We start from the raw sequence: 18,894 nt of genomic DNA on the forward strand, positions 1-18,894 counted from the left end.
TACTTGTACGAGTACAGGCCTTAGATACATGGTTGACAAGATTTGCAAGTTTGGGTCTGGCCGTGAGTCGTGCTCGGATAGCCATATTGTGAGGCGACTGCTAGCAGTAAGCGGAATCCGGGTAAGGGTCCCGATCGCGCACAAATTTCCATTGTCGTCATTCCATTATACAGCTGATGGTAATCCATATTCGCAACTGCGAATACAATTAATTTACGAGAATAACGAGTTAAAGAAATAGACACACACAAACACACACACACACACACACACACACACACACACACACACACACACAAATATCGACAGTACTATATATACTACTGGCCATTAAAATTGCTACACCAAGAAGAAACGCAGATGATAAACGGGTATTCATTGGACAAATATATTATACTAGAACTGACATGTGATTACATTTTCACACAATTTGGATGCATAGATCCTGAGAAATTAGTACCCAGAACAACCACCTCTGGCTGCAATAACGACCTTGATACGCCTGGGCATTGAGTCAAACAGAGCTTGGATGGCGTGTACAGGTACAGCTGCCCATGCAGCTTCATTCATTGGACAAATATATTATACTATAACTGACATGTGATTACATTTTCACACAGTTTGGATGCATAGCTCCTGAGAAATCAGTACCCAGAACAACCACCTCTGGCCGTAATAACGGCCTTGATATGCCTGGGCATTGAGCCAAATAGAGCTTGGATGGCGTGTACAGGTACAGCTGCCCATGCAGCTTCAATACGATACCACAGTTCATCAAGAGTAGTGACTGGCGTATGGTGACGAGCCAGTTGCTCGGTCACCATTGACCAGACATTCTGAATTGGTGATAGAACAGCAGCAGTCGAACATTTTCTGTATCCAGAAAGGCCCGTACAGGACCTGCAACATGCGGTCGTGCATTATCCTGCTGAAATGTAGGGTTTCGCAGGGATCGAATGAACGGTAGAGCCACGGGTCGTTATACATCTGAAATGTAACGTCCACTGTTCAAAGTGCCGTCAGTGCGAACAAGAGGTGACCGATACGTGTAACCAATGGCATCCCCTACCATCACGTCGGGTGATACGCCAGTATGGCGATGACGAATACACGCTTCCAATGTGCGTTCATCGAGATATCGCCAAACACGGATGCGACCATCATAATGCTGTAAACAGAACCAGGATTCATCCTAAAAAATGACGTTTTGCCATTCGTGTACCCAGGTTCGTCATTGAGTACACCATCGCAGGCGCTCCTGTCTGTGATGCAGCGTCAAATTCGTGCACCTAGGTTCGTCGTTGAGTACACCATCGCAGGCGCTCCTGTCTGTCATGCAGCGTCAAGGGTAACCGCAGCAATGGTCTCCGAGCTGATAGTCCATGCTGCTGCAAACGTCGTCGCACTGTTCGTCCAAATGCTTGTTGTATTGCAGACGTCCCCATCTGTTGACTCAGGGATCGAGACGTGGCTGCACGATCCGTTACAGCCATGCGGATAAGATGCCGTTGGGATCCAGCACGGCGTTCCGTATTACGCTCCTGAACCCTCCGATTCCATATTCTGCTAACAGTCATTGGATCTCGACCAACGCGAGCAGGAATGTCGCGATACGATAAACCGCAATCGCGGTAGGCTACAATCCGACCTTTATCAAAGCCGGAAACGTGATGGTACACATTTCTCCTCCTTACACGAGGAATCACAACAACGTTTCACCAGGCAACGCCGGTCAACTGCTGTTTGTGTATGAGAAATCGGTTGTAAACTTTCCTCATGTCAGCACGTTGTAGGAGTCGCTAGCCCGCATCTCGTGGTCGTGCGGTAGCGTTCTCGCTTCCCACGCCCGGGTTCCCGGGTTCGATTCCCGGCGGGGTCAGGGATTTTCTCTGCCTCGTGATGGCTGGGTGTTGTGTGCTGTCCTTAGGTTAGTTAGGTTTAAGTAGTTCTAAGTTGTAGGGGACTGATGACCATGGATGTTAAGTCCCATAGTGCTCAGAGCCATTTGACCATTTTTGACCAGGAGTCGCTACCGGCGTCAACCTTGTGTGAATGCTCTGAAAAGCTAATCATTTGCATATCACAGCATCTTCTTCGTGTCGGTTAAATTTCGCGTCTATAGCACGTCGTCCTCGTGTTGTAGCAATTTTAATGGCCAGTAGTGTATAATTGCATGAGGACATTTTATTTGCAGTTCGTGTAGTGGTATGTTAGTGGAAACGTTTTTTCTTTTCAGTGGCTATTACATTAAAATTAAATTTACAAATTAAAATTACTGCTGAAACGTGCACAATCTGCCGCAAGCTTCAAAAAGTACGATGCACACTTCCGTGTCAGTGTTTCAGGTTAAGGGTGTTCGCGTCAGATTAAGTGTTTAATACAGTCGTGATGATATTTTTACGCTGCTGGAATACAGTCACTTATCGATGCATTACACGTTCTGTCTAAAGCTATTTATCAAATCTCCGAAAATAGTTTTCCTTTTCAGATAGCCGCAGCTTATCAAACAATCTCTGCAGTAACTCAGTATCCAGTCTCTGCGACAGGTTTTCCTTTTCAGATAGCTCACCTCCTGGTCATTAAATGTGCAGTAGATAATTCATAGCCAACTCAGTCAGAGGGTGTCAGACTTTAGATTATAAGCTGATGGAGAGTGTTAGAAGAATTCAACTGCTGCAGTGAAGTAGGAAATTAAAGTACTTACAACTATTTCGGACACATTAAGCACCAGGATTACAGTGAGGGAATTTATATTTCAAGAGAGGAGCTCTTCATACATCCAGATTTTGAACGCCATTGGTAATGGAGTCGGACACCGGAAGTCTGCCACAAGTTCGCAGCTCTGTCATCAAGCGAATATTATTTGGTAGTTTTAGCTAACAAAATGAACGCGCTTTATGGCTCACCAGTACTCGCAGAACTGGATCCTTCCGCTTCTCGGAGGTGAGCAGGAAGGTCATACAGCTCGTAAATAAGAGGAATATTTTGTAATGTTATAGTGTTAGAATTAACAGAATGGAAACAGTAATTTTTTTAATACGATGTGAAATGAAATTTTGTACTTATTTATAATCATTTGCGAGTCTATTGTTTTTATATGTTAAATACCTAGCAACTTTTATTTTTGTATGAGGTTTGTGCAATACGTAAAGAAACTTTAACTGTGCTTGAAATGGATGCATGTGCATAAATTTTGTATTTCTCTGCAGTAGACGTATTCTTCTCACACATTCCTTAAGAGCTCAAAGAAGAACGTTACTGTAATTTTTTTAATAATGAGTAAACAAAATACAATTTATCACGATGTATCCCTGTTCTTATTTACAAATCAAGCTTGGGATCCCAAGCCCTATCACAACTGGAACATTTATGTATTGTTATAACTTGAAAGGTCATATGACCGTTATACAACATACATGCAGAACACATTCCTACAGATGCTTATGATATGGAGTGGTGAAACTTACAGCCTTGTCATTAACAGCAGTATTTTTCCGCATTTCATGAGCTGTCAGTTAGCGCACACGTATATTCATCAGAGGGTAGCCCATTAGCAAAGGTGTCGGATAGTGTTCTGTGTGTATTCTTGTGTGTTCGTTAACAGACAGTTTGTGTATGTGTGTGCTCTCGCTCGCGCGTGTGCGTGCGCTCATGTGTGTGTGTGTGTGTGTGTGTGTGTGAGAGAGAGAGAGAGAGAGAGAGAGAGAGAGAACCCTACCATCCTGAATCCCAAATTTCGTGGAAAGCAAACGATGTTTAATAAAATAAACATAACGATATTTATGCCCACAACCTGCCCACAATCTGCATTATTGCTGGTCCAGTTGCGCTACCAGCCCGTCATAACACTGATTTAGACAGACTGGTGTTATTTCAGTAGCTCAGTAGCACTATTTTAACAAATCAAACGATCGGGGGATTGACCCCAAAACCCATCAGCTCGAGAGTTCGCTGCTTGGAGGAGAGGGAGAAATGTAAGAGGGGACAGGGAGCAGCGTGTCGTTAGGGTAAGTAACATTTTTCGTTATAAATCGGACAAGCATTTTCTTGTTGTTGTTGTTGTTGTTGTGGTCTTCAGTCCTGAGACTGGTTTGATGCAGCTCTCCATGCTACTCTATCCTGTGCAAGCTTTTTCATCTCCCCGTACCTACTGCAACCTACAACCTTCTGAATCTGCTTAGTGTATTCATCTCTTGGTCTCCCTCTACGATTTTTACCCTCCACGCTGCCCTCCAATACTAAATTGGTGATCCCTTGATGCCTCAGAACATGTCCTACCAACCGATCCCTTCTTCTGGTCAAGTTGTGCCACAAACTTCTCTTCTCCCCAATCCTATTCAATACTTCCTCATTAGTTATGTGATCCACCCATCTAATCTTCAGCATTCTTCTGTAGCACCACATTTCGAAAGCTTCTATTCTCTTCTTGTCCAAACTATTTATCGTCCATGTTTCACTTCCATACATGGCAATACTCCATAAGAATACTTTCAGAAATGACTTCCTGACACTTAAATCAATACTGGATGTTAACAAATTTCTCTTCTTCAGAAACGCTTTCCTTGCCATTGCCAGCCTACATTTTATATCCTCTCTACTTCGACCATCATCAGTTATTTTGCTCCCCAAATAGCAAAACTCCTTTACTACTTTAAGTGCCTCATGTCCTAATCTAATTCCCTCAGCATCACCCGACTTAATTAGACTACATTCCATTATCCTTGTTTTGCTTTTGTTGATGTTCATCTTATATCCTCCTTTCAGGACACTGTCCATTCCATTCAACTGCTCTTCCAAGTCCTTTGCTGTCTCTGACAGAATTACAATGTCATCGGCGAACCTCAAAGTTTTTATTTCTTCTCCATGAATTTTAATACCTACCCCGAATTTTTCTTTTGTTTCCTTTGCTGCTTGCTCAATTTACAGATTGAACAACATCGGGGAGAGGCTACAACCCTGTCTTACTCCCTTCCCAACCACTGCTTCCCTTTCATGTCCCTCGACTCTTATAACTGCCATCTGGTTTCTGTACAAATTGTAAATAGCCTTTCGCTCCCTGTAATTTACCCCTGCCACCTTCAGAATTTGAAAGAGAGTATTCCAGTCAACATTGTCAAAAGCTTTCTCTAAGTCTACAAATGCTAGAAACGTAGGTTTGCCTTTCCTTAATCTTTCTTCTAAGATAAGTCGTAAGGTCAGTATTGCCTCACGTGTTCCAGTGTTTCTACGGAACCCAAACTGATCTTCCCCGAGGTTGGCTTCTACTAGTTTTTCCATTCCTCTGTAAAGAATTCGTGTTAGTATTTTGCAGCTGTGACTTATTAAGCTGATAGTTCGGTAATTTTCACATCTGTCAACACCTGCTTTCTTTGGGATTGGAATTATTATATTCTTCTTGAAGTCTGAGGGTATTTCGCCTGTTTCATACATCTTGCTCACCAGATGGTAGAGTTTTGTCAGGACTGGCTCTCCCACGGCCGTCAGTAGTTCCAATGGAATATTGTCTACTCCGGGGGCCTTGTTTCGACTCAGGTCTTTCAGTGCTCTGTCAAACTCTTCACGCAGTATCGTATCTCCCATTTCATCTTCATCTACATCCTCTTCCATTTCCATAATATTGTCCTCAAGTACATCGCCCTTGTATAGACCCTCTATATACTCCTTCCACCTTTCTGCTTTCCCTTCTTTGCTTAGAACTGGGTTTCCATCTGAGCTCTTGATATTCATACAAGTCGTTCTCTTATCTCCAAAGGTCTCTTTAATTTTCCTGTAGGCGGTATCTATCTTACCCCTAGTGAGATAGGCCTCTACATCCTTACATTTGTCCTCTAGCCATCCCTGCTTAGCCATTTTGCACTTCCTGTCGATCTCATTTTTGAGACATTTGTATTCCTTTTTGCCTGTTTCACTTACTGCATTTTTATATTTTCCCCTTTCATCAATTAAATTCAATATTTCTTCTGTTACCCAAGGATTTCTACTAGCCCTCGTCTTTTTACCTACTTGATCCTCTGCTGCCTTCACTACTTCATCCCTCAAAACTACCCATTCTTCTTCTACTGTATTTATTTCCCCCATTCTTGTCAATTGCTCCCTTATGCTCTCCTTGAATCTCTGTACAACCTCTGGTTCTTTTAGTTTATCCAGGTCCCATCTCCTTAAATTCCCACCTTTTTGCAGTTTCTTCAGTTTTAATCTACAGGTCATAACCAATAGATTGTGGTCAGAGTCCACATCTGCCCCTGGAAATGTCTTACAATTTAAAACCTGGTTCCTAAATCTCTGTCTTACCATTATATAATCTATCTGATACCTTTTAGTATCTCCAGGGTTCTTCCATGTACACAACCTTCTTTCATGATTCTTAAACCAAGTGTTAGTTATGATTATGTTGTGCTCTGTGCAAAATTCTACCAGGCGGCTTCCTCTTTCATTTCTGTCCCCCAATCCATATTCATCTATTATGTTTCCTTCTCTCTCTCTCTCTCTCAGCATTTTCTTAGTTATTAAAAATTCACAGTCGAAAATTTTCAGGACTATCTGTATGTGGTAAGAATCTGTATGGGGCTAGGAGCAAGTTTTTAATACTTTTTGTTCCGATTTAAAAAGTGGTATATTAAAATTTCTTTGCATTTAAATAATAATTTTGTGCTTTCTATTCTTGTGTGTGTGAAATTTTTCAATCAATTTCACAAATTTTGATGAGATTGCAACAGAGACATGTGGTTTATTTGGTTTATGTTCATTTGACTCAACCAATATATTGCTTGCGGCTACTGTTATCTGCCAAAAGGAGAGGGAAAGTAAAAATTAGAGAGATTCGACGTCACACGTTGGCTCTCCAGCAATCATTCTTCTCGCGAACCGTTTTCGATTGTAACAGGAAAAGGGGGAAATGGCAATGGTACACAAAATACCCTCCGCCACACACCAGACAAAACAGGGAGTTAATATTGCATTGTCATTCAATTCTGAGCTATACTGCACGTGTGAAGTGTGTAGCTCAGCGGAAAATGATAAGTACCAACAAAGTACCTACCGTCTAGGGTTGCCGTATCTAGCTGGGACCTCGTCGGGGCACTGAGATGAGGGTGTAGAAATGAGGTAAAAATATATTTAATGAAATTACTTTATGTTTAGAACACAATTACATGGAGCTTGTTGCGGCAGAAGTTTTGGCACGCCATATACAGGGTGTTACAAAAAGGTACGGCCAAACTTTCAGGAAACATTCCTCACACACAAATAAAGAAAATATGTTATGTGGACATGTATCCGGAAAAGCTTACTTTCCATGTTAGAGCTCATTTTATTACTTTTCTTCAAATAACATTAATCATGGAATGGAAACACACAGCAACAGAATGTACCAGCATAACTTCAAACACTTTGTTACAGAAAATGTTCAAAATGTCCTCCGTTAGCGAGGATACGTGCATCCACCCTCCGTCGCATGGAATCCCTGATGCGCTGCTGCAGCCCTGGAGAATGGCGTATTGTATCACAGCCGTCCACAATACGAGCACGAAGAGTCTCTAAATTTGGTACCGGGGTTGCGTATACAAGAGCTTTCAAATGCCCCCATAAATGAAAGTCAAGAGGGTTGAGGTCAGGAGAGCGTGGAGGCCATGGAATTGGTCCGCCTCTACCAATCCATCGGTCACCGAATCTGTTGTTCAGAAGCGTACGAACACTTCGAGTGAAATGTGCAGGAGCTCCATCGTGCTTGCCCCGTGCTAATCCATACATCAAATGGGCATCTGCCAACTCCGCATTTGTAAACATTGCACTGACTGCAAAACCACGTTCGTGATGAACACTAACCTGTTGATGTCGCATGTCAACACAAGCACCGAAGTCAACATTACCTTCCATTAATTGGGCCAATTGGCGGTGAATCGAGGAAGTACAGTACATACTGACGAAACTGAAATGAGCTCTAACATGGAAATTAAGCGTTTCAGGACACATGTCCACATAACATCTTTTCTTTATTTGTGTGTGAGGAATGTTTCCTGAACGTTTGGCCGTACCTTTTTGTAACACCCTGTATTTAGGAAGATTTCACCTTTTTCAGCAAGTCTTTTTTCCTTTTTATATAAAACTCAATGCAAGTCAGCTTGTAGTTAAACTGGCACTGTATGATTGATTCCACAGTCCCTGGCAACAGTCGATTTCTTTCATCAGTCTATGGGGCCGACATCAGCGAAAATATTGTTTCCAAAGTGGCATTGTGTGCGGGAATAGAAATCAAATACTTACCTCAGTGCGTGAGCCAAGCTCGTACCAGTATTTTGCAAAATCGAGACAAAGTGTCTTGTCGGGATGTCGGGACAAGAAGGTCCGTTGCGGTGTCGGTCCCGATCAATCGGGACAGATGGCAGCCCTACTTCCGTCACACGTCAGACAAGAAAGCGAATTAATATTGCATTGTTGTCTAGTTCCGAGCTGTTCTCAAAATTTCAATTCTCTAGTTTATAAGGAAGTTAGTTTAAAATCAATTGCAAAATTTGTATCGCGCAGACAGACATACGAAAAAGCCTGGTACCATGGACATAATACTAATCTACTCATTCAGAATTTGAAATAGTAGTCCACGGTGGAGACTGTCGTGAGGAGAACGATCACGCTTACTTTACGGTTACAAATTTGGAGCAAAATTGGTCTTCCACGTGACGTACAATTCGTAAGGAAGCTACCTGCCGTTAACCTTCAGTACTGCTTTAAACTTGATAAAGCTGGAGCGGATTTTCACCAGTCCTACACGAGCAGGTGGACATTACTGAAATCGGACAATTACTGTGTTGAAACCATAGTCAGTCAGCAAGAAGAGTCGAACGTAACAAAGTAGTTCTATGAGGGACTGCAGAACGGCTAGCGTCACTAAAACACCGTCTTGCTCAGTAAGTTTACTGCACACTAACTACAAGACTAAGAACCCTGTCAGCAAAATGTTGACTTTGTTGTTCACAACGTAAAACAATCACAGCACTTGTCCCTTCAACAACGTTCTTTCAGAAATACCTTACCCACACCGTGATTCAGAACTGTACTCATCGCGTTAAAATATCTGCTGCTCACCCCGTCCTTCGCCGATATCTTTGGACATTAGAGTTTAGTCTCGTAATAATTTTTAATGAGTCCTGTTCTAAAAGAACCGCCTCACTTTTGACCAAGCAGCAGACATCTGGAAACACTTATTCTGCAAACTGAACTGTTTTCTTCTCACATTCAACAGAGCACATAGGATTAGCGGTTACCCCTATGGAGTGCAGTAACATTAGATCACTGCCAAAACTACATCTGGTTGTCATAAACGTAAGACATTAATCGCTGGCGGATTTATTCCCTGGGCAATTCTGTTACATAAAGGTATTGTACTTATTGGATTACAGGAATGTTTACAATTATATTTCAAACATTTTGTAGTTATTGAGAATTTTACAGTATACACTTCCATACGTTCTTACATACACACGGAAATATAAGCGGCGCAATAGTCTCACAAACTATTACCTTCACAAGAGCGTCAACTTATCCTTTTTCTCTAACGCCGCACTGAGCGTTCAGTCACATCATAACAACCTCTTTAGTATGTAAGTCGGCTCAGCCGTTCTAGAACATGGCGAACCAAGTAGTAATTTAAGTCTCTTACAAACGTTTCTCATTAATACTAATTTAGCATTCGAGAGAATTTATATTTCATTCGCGTCTCATCTGTCAACATACTTGTGGTCTAGATTGTCCGCGAGTTCATCTGTAAAATAGAAGCGCCGAACTCTCTTCCTTGCTACGTATTCTTACCAAAAAGTCAAGAACATAATAGCCATTATGTCACAAGTGCATAACCCATCAGTATAAAAACATATGAAGTAGTCAAAAATGTTCAAATGTGTGTGAAATTTTATGGGACGTAATTGCTAAGTTCATCAGTCCCTAAGATAACACACTACTTAATCTAAATTATCCTGAGGACAAAAACACACACACCAATGCCCGAGGGAGGACTCGAACCTCCGCCGGGACCACCCGCACAGTCCTCGACTGCGGCGCCTCAGACCGCTCTGCTAATCCCGCGCGGCTATGAAGTAGTCCCATAAGAAACAAAAAGCTGCCCTAAGTTAATGTCAACGGCATGAGTGTGCAGAACGCAATGAAAACGGCTGCATTAAAGACACAAAACGTGACGTAGGGCCTGAAATTTTAAAAGCTTCACCGGCTGCTGTGGCCGAGCGATTCTACGCGCTTCAGTATGGAACCGCGCTGCTGCTACGGTCGCAGGTTCGAATCCTGCCTCGGGCATGGCTGTGTGTGATGTCTTTAGGTTAGTTAGGTTTAAGTAGTTCTAAGTCTAGGGGACCTCAGATGTTAAGTCCCATAGTGCTTAGAGCCATTTGAACTATTTTGTAAAAGCTTCATGATGATCTCTGCACTCGCGAAATTTTCCGGACCAGTACTCCATTCGAGTCTCTGGGAGGGGGCTGCCAACGAGCAAGGTTTTTTTTCCATCAGTGTTCTTCTTAATTTGATGCGGCCCACCGCGAATTCTTCTCTTGTGTTAAGCTCTTCATCTCGGAGTAGCATTTGCACCCTACGTCACCAGTTTTTTGTTGAATGTATTCTAGTCTCTCTCTTATACAGTTTTTATCCTCTGCAGCCCCCTCTTGTTCCATGGAAGCTATTTCTTGACGTTTTAACACTTGTCTTATCTATGTGTCCCTTCTCGTCAACGTTTTCCACAAGTTCCACTCGTTATCGATTTGAAGGAGAGCCTTTCCGTTTCTTATCACTCCACCCAATTTTCAACGTACTTCTATAGCAACACATCTCAAATGGTTCGATTATCCTCTAGACCGGTGTTCCCAGAGTCCATAATCACTATCATTCAATGCTGCGCTCTGAACGTACATTCTCCGAAGTGTCTTCCTGAAACTAAGCCCTATATTTGATATATTGCGAGAAAACTGCTACTGGATGCAGTCACTAAATAACATACAAGATGGCAATAAACAGCAATATGCCAGGGGAAAGTGTCGCTGGTGGTCAGTGGATCAAGAAAGCTATAGACTGCCCCACTGTTGATGTTTACATCTTCTATACCTACGTGGTGTAACGCCTGAATCGTGCTTCAGTGATTTGAGGAACATTGTGAAGAAAAATATATTTAATTCCATGGCTTCCAGAGTAGTTTAATATCAACAGTATGGAATACATTCTCAAGATACTGAACACAGTAAGTCGTTAATTACAGTGTTTTATTAAATAATTGTTTAATCTGAGTTATGACGTGACATCAAGCGTTTGGTTTCTCTCTTGAGTTACAAGTTGTTGCCGGTGTCTAAAAATCTCTCATCATGCTACAAGCAGAATTTTTTCCAGATATCAGCTTCAACAGATTTCACATCACGAACAGTTATTGCAGAATTTCCTTTACTGTGAAACTTGAGAATCTTTATCCTTTTCCTACGATCCAGTTCTCTATGCTACTAATTGTTATGTCAAATAATGCTGTGAGGTGTGTAGTTGCTAGGCAGAGATATATCCTAAGGATGATTATATGTCCACTGTACAGATCCTTCGTAACTACGGTCTGATTCTTAGTAATACCGCTTTTGTTTCTCACTTTCCACAGGTACTGCGGACAACCGTATATGCTGTTAGCTGTACCGCTGACGAGTGCAGAAGTCCGGATGACAGATGGTCGAGACACTTATGCCCCACAGGGCTACCATCTGCAGGTGCCATTGCTTGAGCGACAGCGCATGTCACCAACCAGCAGGTGTCGATATACACATAAAACATATGTGATAGCGCTTTTGTGTGCTGCGATCCTCGTTACTTGGTCGGTTGCTCGTTTTCCTAAGCACAAATTGTGGCCATATGACCGACGCACCGTACCGCAGCGGGGGGCTGCCAATATATTCTTCATAGAGACAACATGCGCCATGGAGGTAAGTACCTTCATTTCTAAGTGAGGATGTCTCCTTTGCAGATGACCATATCTGATAGTACAGTATCTTGCCTTAGATAACAGTAAGATTACTACACTTCTGAGAGGGAATTGCACTGGTAATATTCTCACTCAATTTGCCAGTCCAGTCTCATTCGACAGCAGCGAAAATTTCTCATTTTGTCATTATTGCTGATGATGCAACTATGCTCGTAAATAATATTAGTTCTTGTACTGATATGAGAATATGAAACATTGTAAGCTATGAACAGATTGTCTCTGATGTTTCTCAAGTCAATAAGTTATTCTATTACAGTGCACGTAAATTACTGTGCATCTTTGGTGTGTTTCCGTAAACCACAGATTTCTTTCCGTGGAAACATACGAATTGTATGACACAGGTAATGGAAAACGAAACTTCACTTTCGAACTTATAATTGGAGTCATTGCGTCTGTGGGATTTCTGCTGGTTTTCAAGTACTACTGTGCACATGCAGTGTAAAAGCGAGATGACCACTTGAGGAATCCACACGTTTCGATTCGAATTTGGAAGAGAGGGCAGTCAAGTGAAAACTGAATAACAGGCACAACGAGACCAGGGAATGGTTCAATTCAAAACAGATCACCATACGCTTTAAGACATGTATCCCAATGGGAGACGAAACGATCAGTTCCTGTTTCAGAGAAAGCTGTCGGCCTCTGACGGCTGCACAACCACAGCCACTCTTGCACTTCCGACCTCCACGCATGCCTTTCTTCAGAATGCCAAAGATGTGAAAATCAGACGGTGGAAGACCTGGGCAACATGGAGGATGTTGTAGTGTTTCTTAAGAAAATCGCTGAAACGTATCATTCGTCCGATTTGCAGTGGCAAGGAGGCGGGGGGCGGACGTTATCATGTAATGGGATGATTCCATTCGACAACATTCCTGGGCGTTTTGACTTCATGGCGCGTTGCAGTTTCTGCAAAGTGTCTTCATAGCACTGCGCACTGGTTTTGGTTCTTCCACTCCCGAGGAACTAGACGAGTTGAGGGCCCCTTCAATAGAAGCAGAAGGCATAGTGACCTTATCCGACCTTGTGTGAACAGCTTTGGATATCTGTGGCGGGGGAGATGTGGGATGTCTCCACTGATAACTTTGTCGTTTGCCGTCGGGCGGAATCATCCTGTGGCACGATAACGCACGCCCACACTTTGCCAATCGGACGAAGGCTACACTTCAGCGATTTGGTTGGGGAACACTGAAACGTCCTCCGTGCAGCCCGGATGTTTCACGCTGTCGTTTTCACTTCGTTGGCGACCTGAAGAAACACATGCGTAGACCTTGGTCTCAGACGGACGAGGAAGTGCAACAATGAGTGCGGTTGTGGGCCATCAGCGGCCGATCGCTTTCTATGAAACAATAACGGATCATCTCATCCCACAGAGGGATGAAAGCCCTTGTAGTAACGACATTTCCTGGGTGCCCATTTGTTTGCCGCTGCAGTTGCATAGTCCAAGTCCCGGCTTTTTGGGGAAGAGGGTGCTCGTCTTTTCCTGACCCCCTAAATTGTTCACTATTTTTAAGGATGAGTAATTTTCCCATGGCGATCTATGTTTTCTATCTTCCGTTGCTGAGGCACTCTTAATTGTCCTGCCAGAAGGTAGCACTTTACAGAAGCTCCACTAGGGGTCGGGAAATGACCAATGAAAATGCCAGCATTCTTCTCCTCATTCTGAGTGGCTCGAAGGCCTAAAACTGGTGCAGTATGGAAGCTCGCGAAATCCAGTTAGTTGATCAGCTGCCATCTTGTGTGTAAAAGTGGTGGACGCACCGGAGTGGACGTGCTGTTCCGAAAGTAGTACTAATTTCCATATTGAGGACTTTGTGATCCATGTGGTATTTCTTCCTCTGCTGATAGTTGAGAGGACTGGTAAGGGCGTTTCCAGTGCGTGGGCGTGGAGTGCTCACCGGTTTTACGGCTTTGGTGGGAGAGTGTCGCTTCTTTAGCGAGGTTGCTAGCGATCAGTAGGCAAAGTCCTCAAACTAACTTGTGGTGGGGAGAAGAATATAGCTGCACGTTTTGAGCTTTTCTGAATGAGACGAACTTAGTGAGGTTTCCATTGAAACCAATAAATTACGTTCGTTAGTGCGGATATTTTTGTGTAACCCTTTTGCCGCTGACTTTGAACTGCATTCCTGTTTTATTTTTGTGAAGAAAATCTGGGGGTTGTTGTTAGCAGGACTTTGGAGGCGGTGTACGTGTTCCACTCTAATGGTCGGATATCGGAAATCTTTCTCATTGTAACTAGATTCCTACGGGACACTAATTATTGACTTTGCGGTCAAAGTGAGGTTGGCAACCATTATTTAAACTGATTTTACACGCGCAGAGAATTAATCTGGGTTTGACAATGTAAAAGTTTCGTATTAAATCCTCAGAGCAATACGACGAGTCATTTTTCTCTAACGCCCATCTTGGCAAGAGGTCGTGGATTTAGTTCGCGCCAGTGAGTGTGACTTCGCACAACGATACAGAAACTGTGAGGCACGGGCGAAAGGAAGTTTCACTGTTGACATTTTATTTGGTGTTCGCAATTAAATTCGTATTTTTAAAAAACCCTCCTTGCTGGAAAACACAGTCTATTCTTTGTTTCGACCCTTATTTATTATTCTCAGTGGGTCTCTTTTTACACTGCCTGACAAAAAAGTTTAGCACTCAGAAGATATTGCCGAATGTCAGTGTAACTTCGGTCGTGTAGATATTATGGCCGGCTACGTAAATAGTTTGCGTCAGGTAGAACGCCATCCAGTGAATTGAGCGTTGTTTGGCATTCTTACTAGGCCTGATTACTACATACGGGGAGTGAAGAGTTTCAGATGTTGAGCGATATTCGTGACGGAAATGAAATACCGTGCACTCATGTAAAATAGCGTTATATGCACTTCAGAGAGTTTGAGAGGAGCCTCATTGTTGATCTCCATTTGGCCAGCTGCTCGAATCAGCAGTATCCAAATTAGTGGGGCATTCGGATGTCACAGTGGTCCGATGTTGGACTGTATGGGAACGTGAGGGCAAGTTCACTGGTCGCCAAGGCGGAAGTCGATCACGTCTCATCACCACCGTGAAGGATCGCAGGACTGTGCAACAAGCACTTCGTAACCCCTTCACATCTGTAAGTGGCAACAAGTAAAGGATCCTCGCAACGTACTTCTTAATCCCGCACCATTGGTCAAAGACAAACAGAAACCGGCTTATGCAGTTGTCGGCCCACGAAGAGGCTGCCGTCAACACAACAACGCAAACGGCTGCTTTTCGAGTATTTCCGTGACCGGGAAGCAAGAACTACTGACGGAAGGCGTCGTATTGTTTTCAGTGATGAACCGCGTTTCTGTACCACCCCAAATGAAAGCGACGTGGAGAGAGTACCCATTCTTCCAGTGTCATAGTGTGTGGATCCATCGGGTTTGACCTCAGGTCACGCCTGGTAGTGATTGAGGGGAACGCTGAAGCCACGCTACGTTACGGACATCCTGGATCCAAATACGTTATCTCTCACGCAACAGCAGTGTAGTGGCACTTTTCAACGGGATAACGCTGATCCCACATGGCACGTGTCTCTTCAAGCATTAGTAGGCCATTAAAACAACGTAATATGCATGCAGTAAGATGCACTACTCTGGCAATTCAAAGAAAATTGTAAGAGAAATTTTACGCATCTATTATGTAACTGATGTATCTGTGTGTAGTTGCCGGACGTTCCGGCTTATGGTGGTCAGGTGGTTAGCGTTCGGTCGTTAGAAAACGAACGTGTATGAAGCGAAGGTTCGACTCCCACTCACACATAGGGGAACACGGGGCAGAACGGGATAGCGAGGCACAATGGGAAATTGCTCTTTTCTAGACTACACAGTGCTGCAACCTGTTGTATGTGCGTGTAACTATTTCTCCGAATGGAAGGGAAGTTAGGGCAGCCATTTTTATTTAGTTTGAAGTGCAAGATATACGTGAGTTTGTTGTCCGTCACGTTACCGCTTGCGTTGTTCTAACGTTTGGTGAATTTCAACGCCAGGTAAGCTGTTAATTGTTAATTGTATACCCTAAAATGACCCATTCCCTTAAAGTGCATGACATTTGTTATACTTTAGTTATTTAATGCGTTTAAATACGTCAGTTATTACACTCCATAAAAGTTGTCAACTTCAAAAGTGCTCTTGAGGAGGAACGGGACGGGGCAGAATGGGATAGTGTCCCGTTCTACCCCATCGTATTTTGATGCAAGTGGAAAGCTAACTGTATTCTTTTTTCTTTCCCCCTTGCTGTTCCAGATGGTACTAACGTACATGAAAAAGACTGATAGACAGCAATGGAACGTAAAAGCGATGAAAATGACAGTTTCAGCAGTTTCATCTTCCCAAATGGAATTTTTAAAAGCATCTAAGCAGTTTAACGTACCTAAATCAACATTTGAAAGAAATGTGCCTATTGTTGTTGTTGTCTTCAGTCCTGAGACTGGTTTTATGCAGCTCTCCATGCTACTCTATCCTGTGCAAGCTTCTTCATCTCCACGTACTTACTGCAACCTACATCCTTCTGAATCTGCTTGTGTATTCATCTCTTGGTCTCCCTCTACGATTTTTACCCTTCACGCTGCCCTCCAATACTAAATTAGTGATCCCTTGATGCGTCAGAACATGTTCTGCCAACCGATCCCTTCTTCTAGTCAAGTTGTGCCCCAAACTTCTCTTTTCCCCAATCCTATTCAATACCTCCTCATTAGTTACATGATCTAGCCATCTAATCTTCAGCATTCTTCTGTAGCACCACATTTCAAAAGCTTCTATTCTCTTCTTGTCCAAACTTGCTATCGTCCGTGTTTCACTTCCATACACGGCTATACTCCATACAAGTACTTTCAGAAACGACTTCCTGACACTTAAATCTATACTCGATGTCAACAAATTTCTCTTCTTCAGAAACGCTTTCCTTGCCATTGCCAGTCTACATTTTATATCCTCTCTACTTCGACCATCATCAGTTATTTTGCTCCCCAAATAGCAAAACTCCTTTACTACTTTAAGTGTCTCATTTCCTAATCTAATTCCCTCAGCATCACCCGACTTAATTCGACTACATTCCATTATCCTCGTTTTGCTTTTGTTGATGTTCATCTTATATCCTCCTTTCAAGACACTGTCGATTCCGTTCAACTGCTCTTCCAAGTCCTTTGCATTCTCTGACAGAATTACAATGTCATCGGCGAACCTCAACGTTTTTATTTCTCCTCCATGGACTTTAATACCTACTCCGAATTTTTCTTTTGTTTCATTTACTGCTTGCTCAATATGTGCCTAAAGCTACGAATAATCCTAACTACATAAGTGACAAATCAGATGGGAAATTTAAAAAGATGTCCACTGCAGATCAAGAACGTGAACTGGTAACATATCTGAAGTCAATGGAAAGAAGACTTTTTGGTGTAACAATGAAAGATCTCAGATCACTAGCCTATCGACTAGCCGAAAGAAATGGCTTACCACACAGATTTGACAAACAAACTTCTCCAGCTGGACAAGACTGGGTTAAAGGATTTATTACGAGGCATCCTACACTCTCTATTCGCAAGCCAGAAAATACCTCTGGTGCTCGAGCAATGGGATTCAACACAGTAGCAGTTTCACATAAACTCTCCCAACCAGCTATGTTCGCCGAACAATTCAGCTTTCCAGATATCGCTCGAGGCTGTCATTCCAATCCCACTAATCTGTCAAAATACTCGGCGGACGACAAGACGAAAAGGAAAAATCGTCATATTAACAGATTCTCCGTATAAGAAGGAACTACAGAATGCTGTCGCACGTAAAGTAGAGCTACAGAAAGGAGGAGGGTGCTCAAATATAAACAATGTCAGGACAGAGACGTCAGGTGCAATGCAACTTAAGGCAAAAATATCAAACTGTACACCAAAAAAAAAAAAAAAACCAAAACAGAGGACATCAAAGACCTTAAGAAAAATAAAAGGAAGAAGATGATGGAGAAGAGAGAATGAGAGAGAGAGAGAGAGAGGATGCTGAGTGTCTCTACTGTGGGGACTTCTACTCCATTTATAATGAGGGCTGGGTCGCATGACAGAGGTGTTTCAAGTGAGCACACAATTCATGTGCTGGCATAGACAGTGAAGATGTGTATGTACACTCCTGGAAATTGAAATAAGAACACCGTGAATTCATTGTCCCAGGAAGGGGAAACTTTATTGACACATTCCTGGGGTCAGATACATCACATGATCACACTGACAGAACCACAGGCACATAGACGCAGGCAACAGAGCATGCACAATGTCGGCACTAGTACAGTGTATATCCACCTTTCGCAGCAATGCAGGCTGCTATTCTCCCATGGAGACGATCGTAGAGATGCTGGATGTAGTCCTGTGGAACGGCTTGTCATGCCATTTCCACCTGGCGCCTCAGTTGGACCAGCGTTCGTGCTGGACGTGCAGACCGCGTGAGACGACGCTTCATCCAGTCCCAAACATGCTCAATGGGGGACGGATCAGGAGATCTTGCTGGCCAGGGTAGTTGACTTACACCTTCTAGAGCACGTTGGGTGGCACGGGATACATGCGGACGTGCATTGTCCTGTTGGAACAGCAAGTTCCCTTGCCGGTCTAGGAATGGTAGAACGATGGGTTCGATGACGGTTTGGATGTACCGTGCACTATTCAGTGTCCCCTCGACGATCACCAGTGGTGTACGGCCAGTGTAGGAGATCGCTCCCCACACCATGATGCCGGGTGTTGGCCCTGTGTGCCTCGGTCGTATGCAGTCCTGATTGTGGCGCTCACCTGCACGGCGCCAAACACGCATACGACCATCATTGGCACCAAGGCAGAAGCGACTCTCATCGCTGAAGACGACACGTCTCCATTCGTCCCTCCATTCACGCCTGTCGCGACACCA

At 43.3% G+C, this 18,894-nt stretch overlaps 1 protein-coding gene across 1 annotated transcript in view; it reads left to right on the forward strand.

Annotated features, from left to right (window-relative positions):
- The window catches only part of LOC124777352 (lactosylceramide 4-alpha-galactosyltransferase-like), an 89,363-nt gene that overhangs the window by 15,503 nt on the left and 54,966 nt on the right, over positions 1-18,894 (forward strand). The window contains exon 2 of the mRNA XM_047252726.1: positions 11,633-11,951. Coding sequence (XP_047108682.1) covers positions 11,652-11,951 — 300 coding nt within the window. The 5' untranslated portion in view covers positions 11,633-11,651. The remainder of the gene's footprint in view (positions 1-11,632; positions 11,952-18,894) is intronic.

The sequence above is a fragment of the Schistocerca piceifrons genome, chromosome 2 (genome assembly GCF_021461385.2).
Source record: "Schistocerca piceifrons isolate TAMUIC-IGC-003096 chromosome 2, iqSchPice1.1, whole genome shotgun sequence".
NCBI lineage: Eukaryota > Metazoa > Arthropoda > Insecta > Orthoptera > Acrididae > Schistocerca > Schistocerca piceifrons.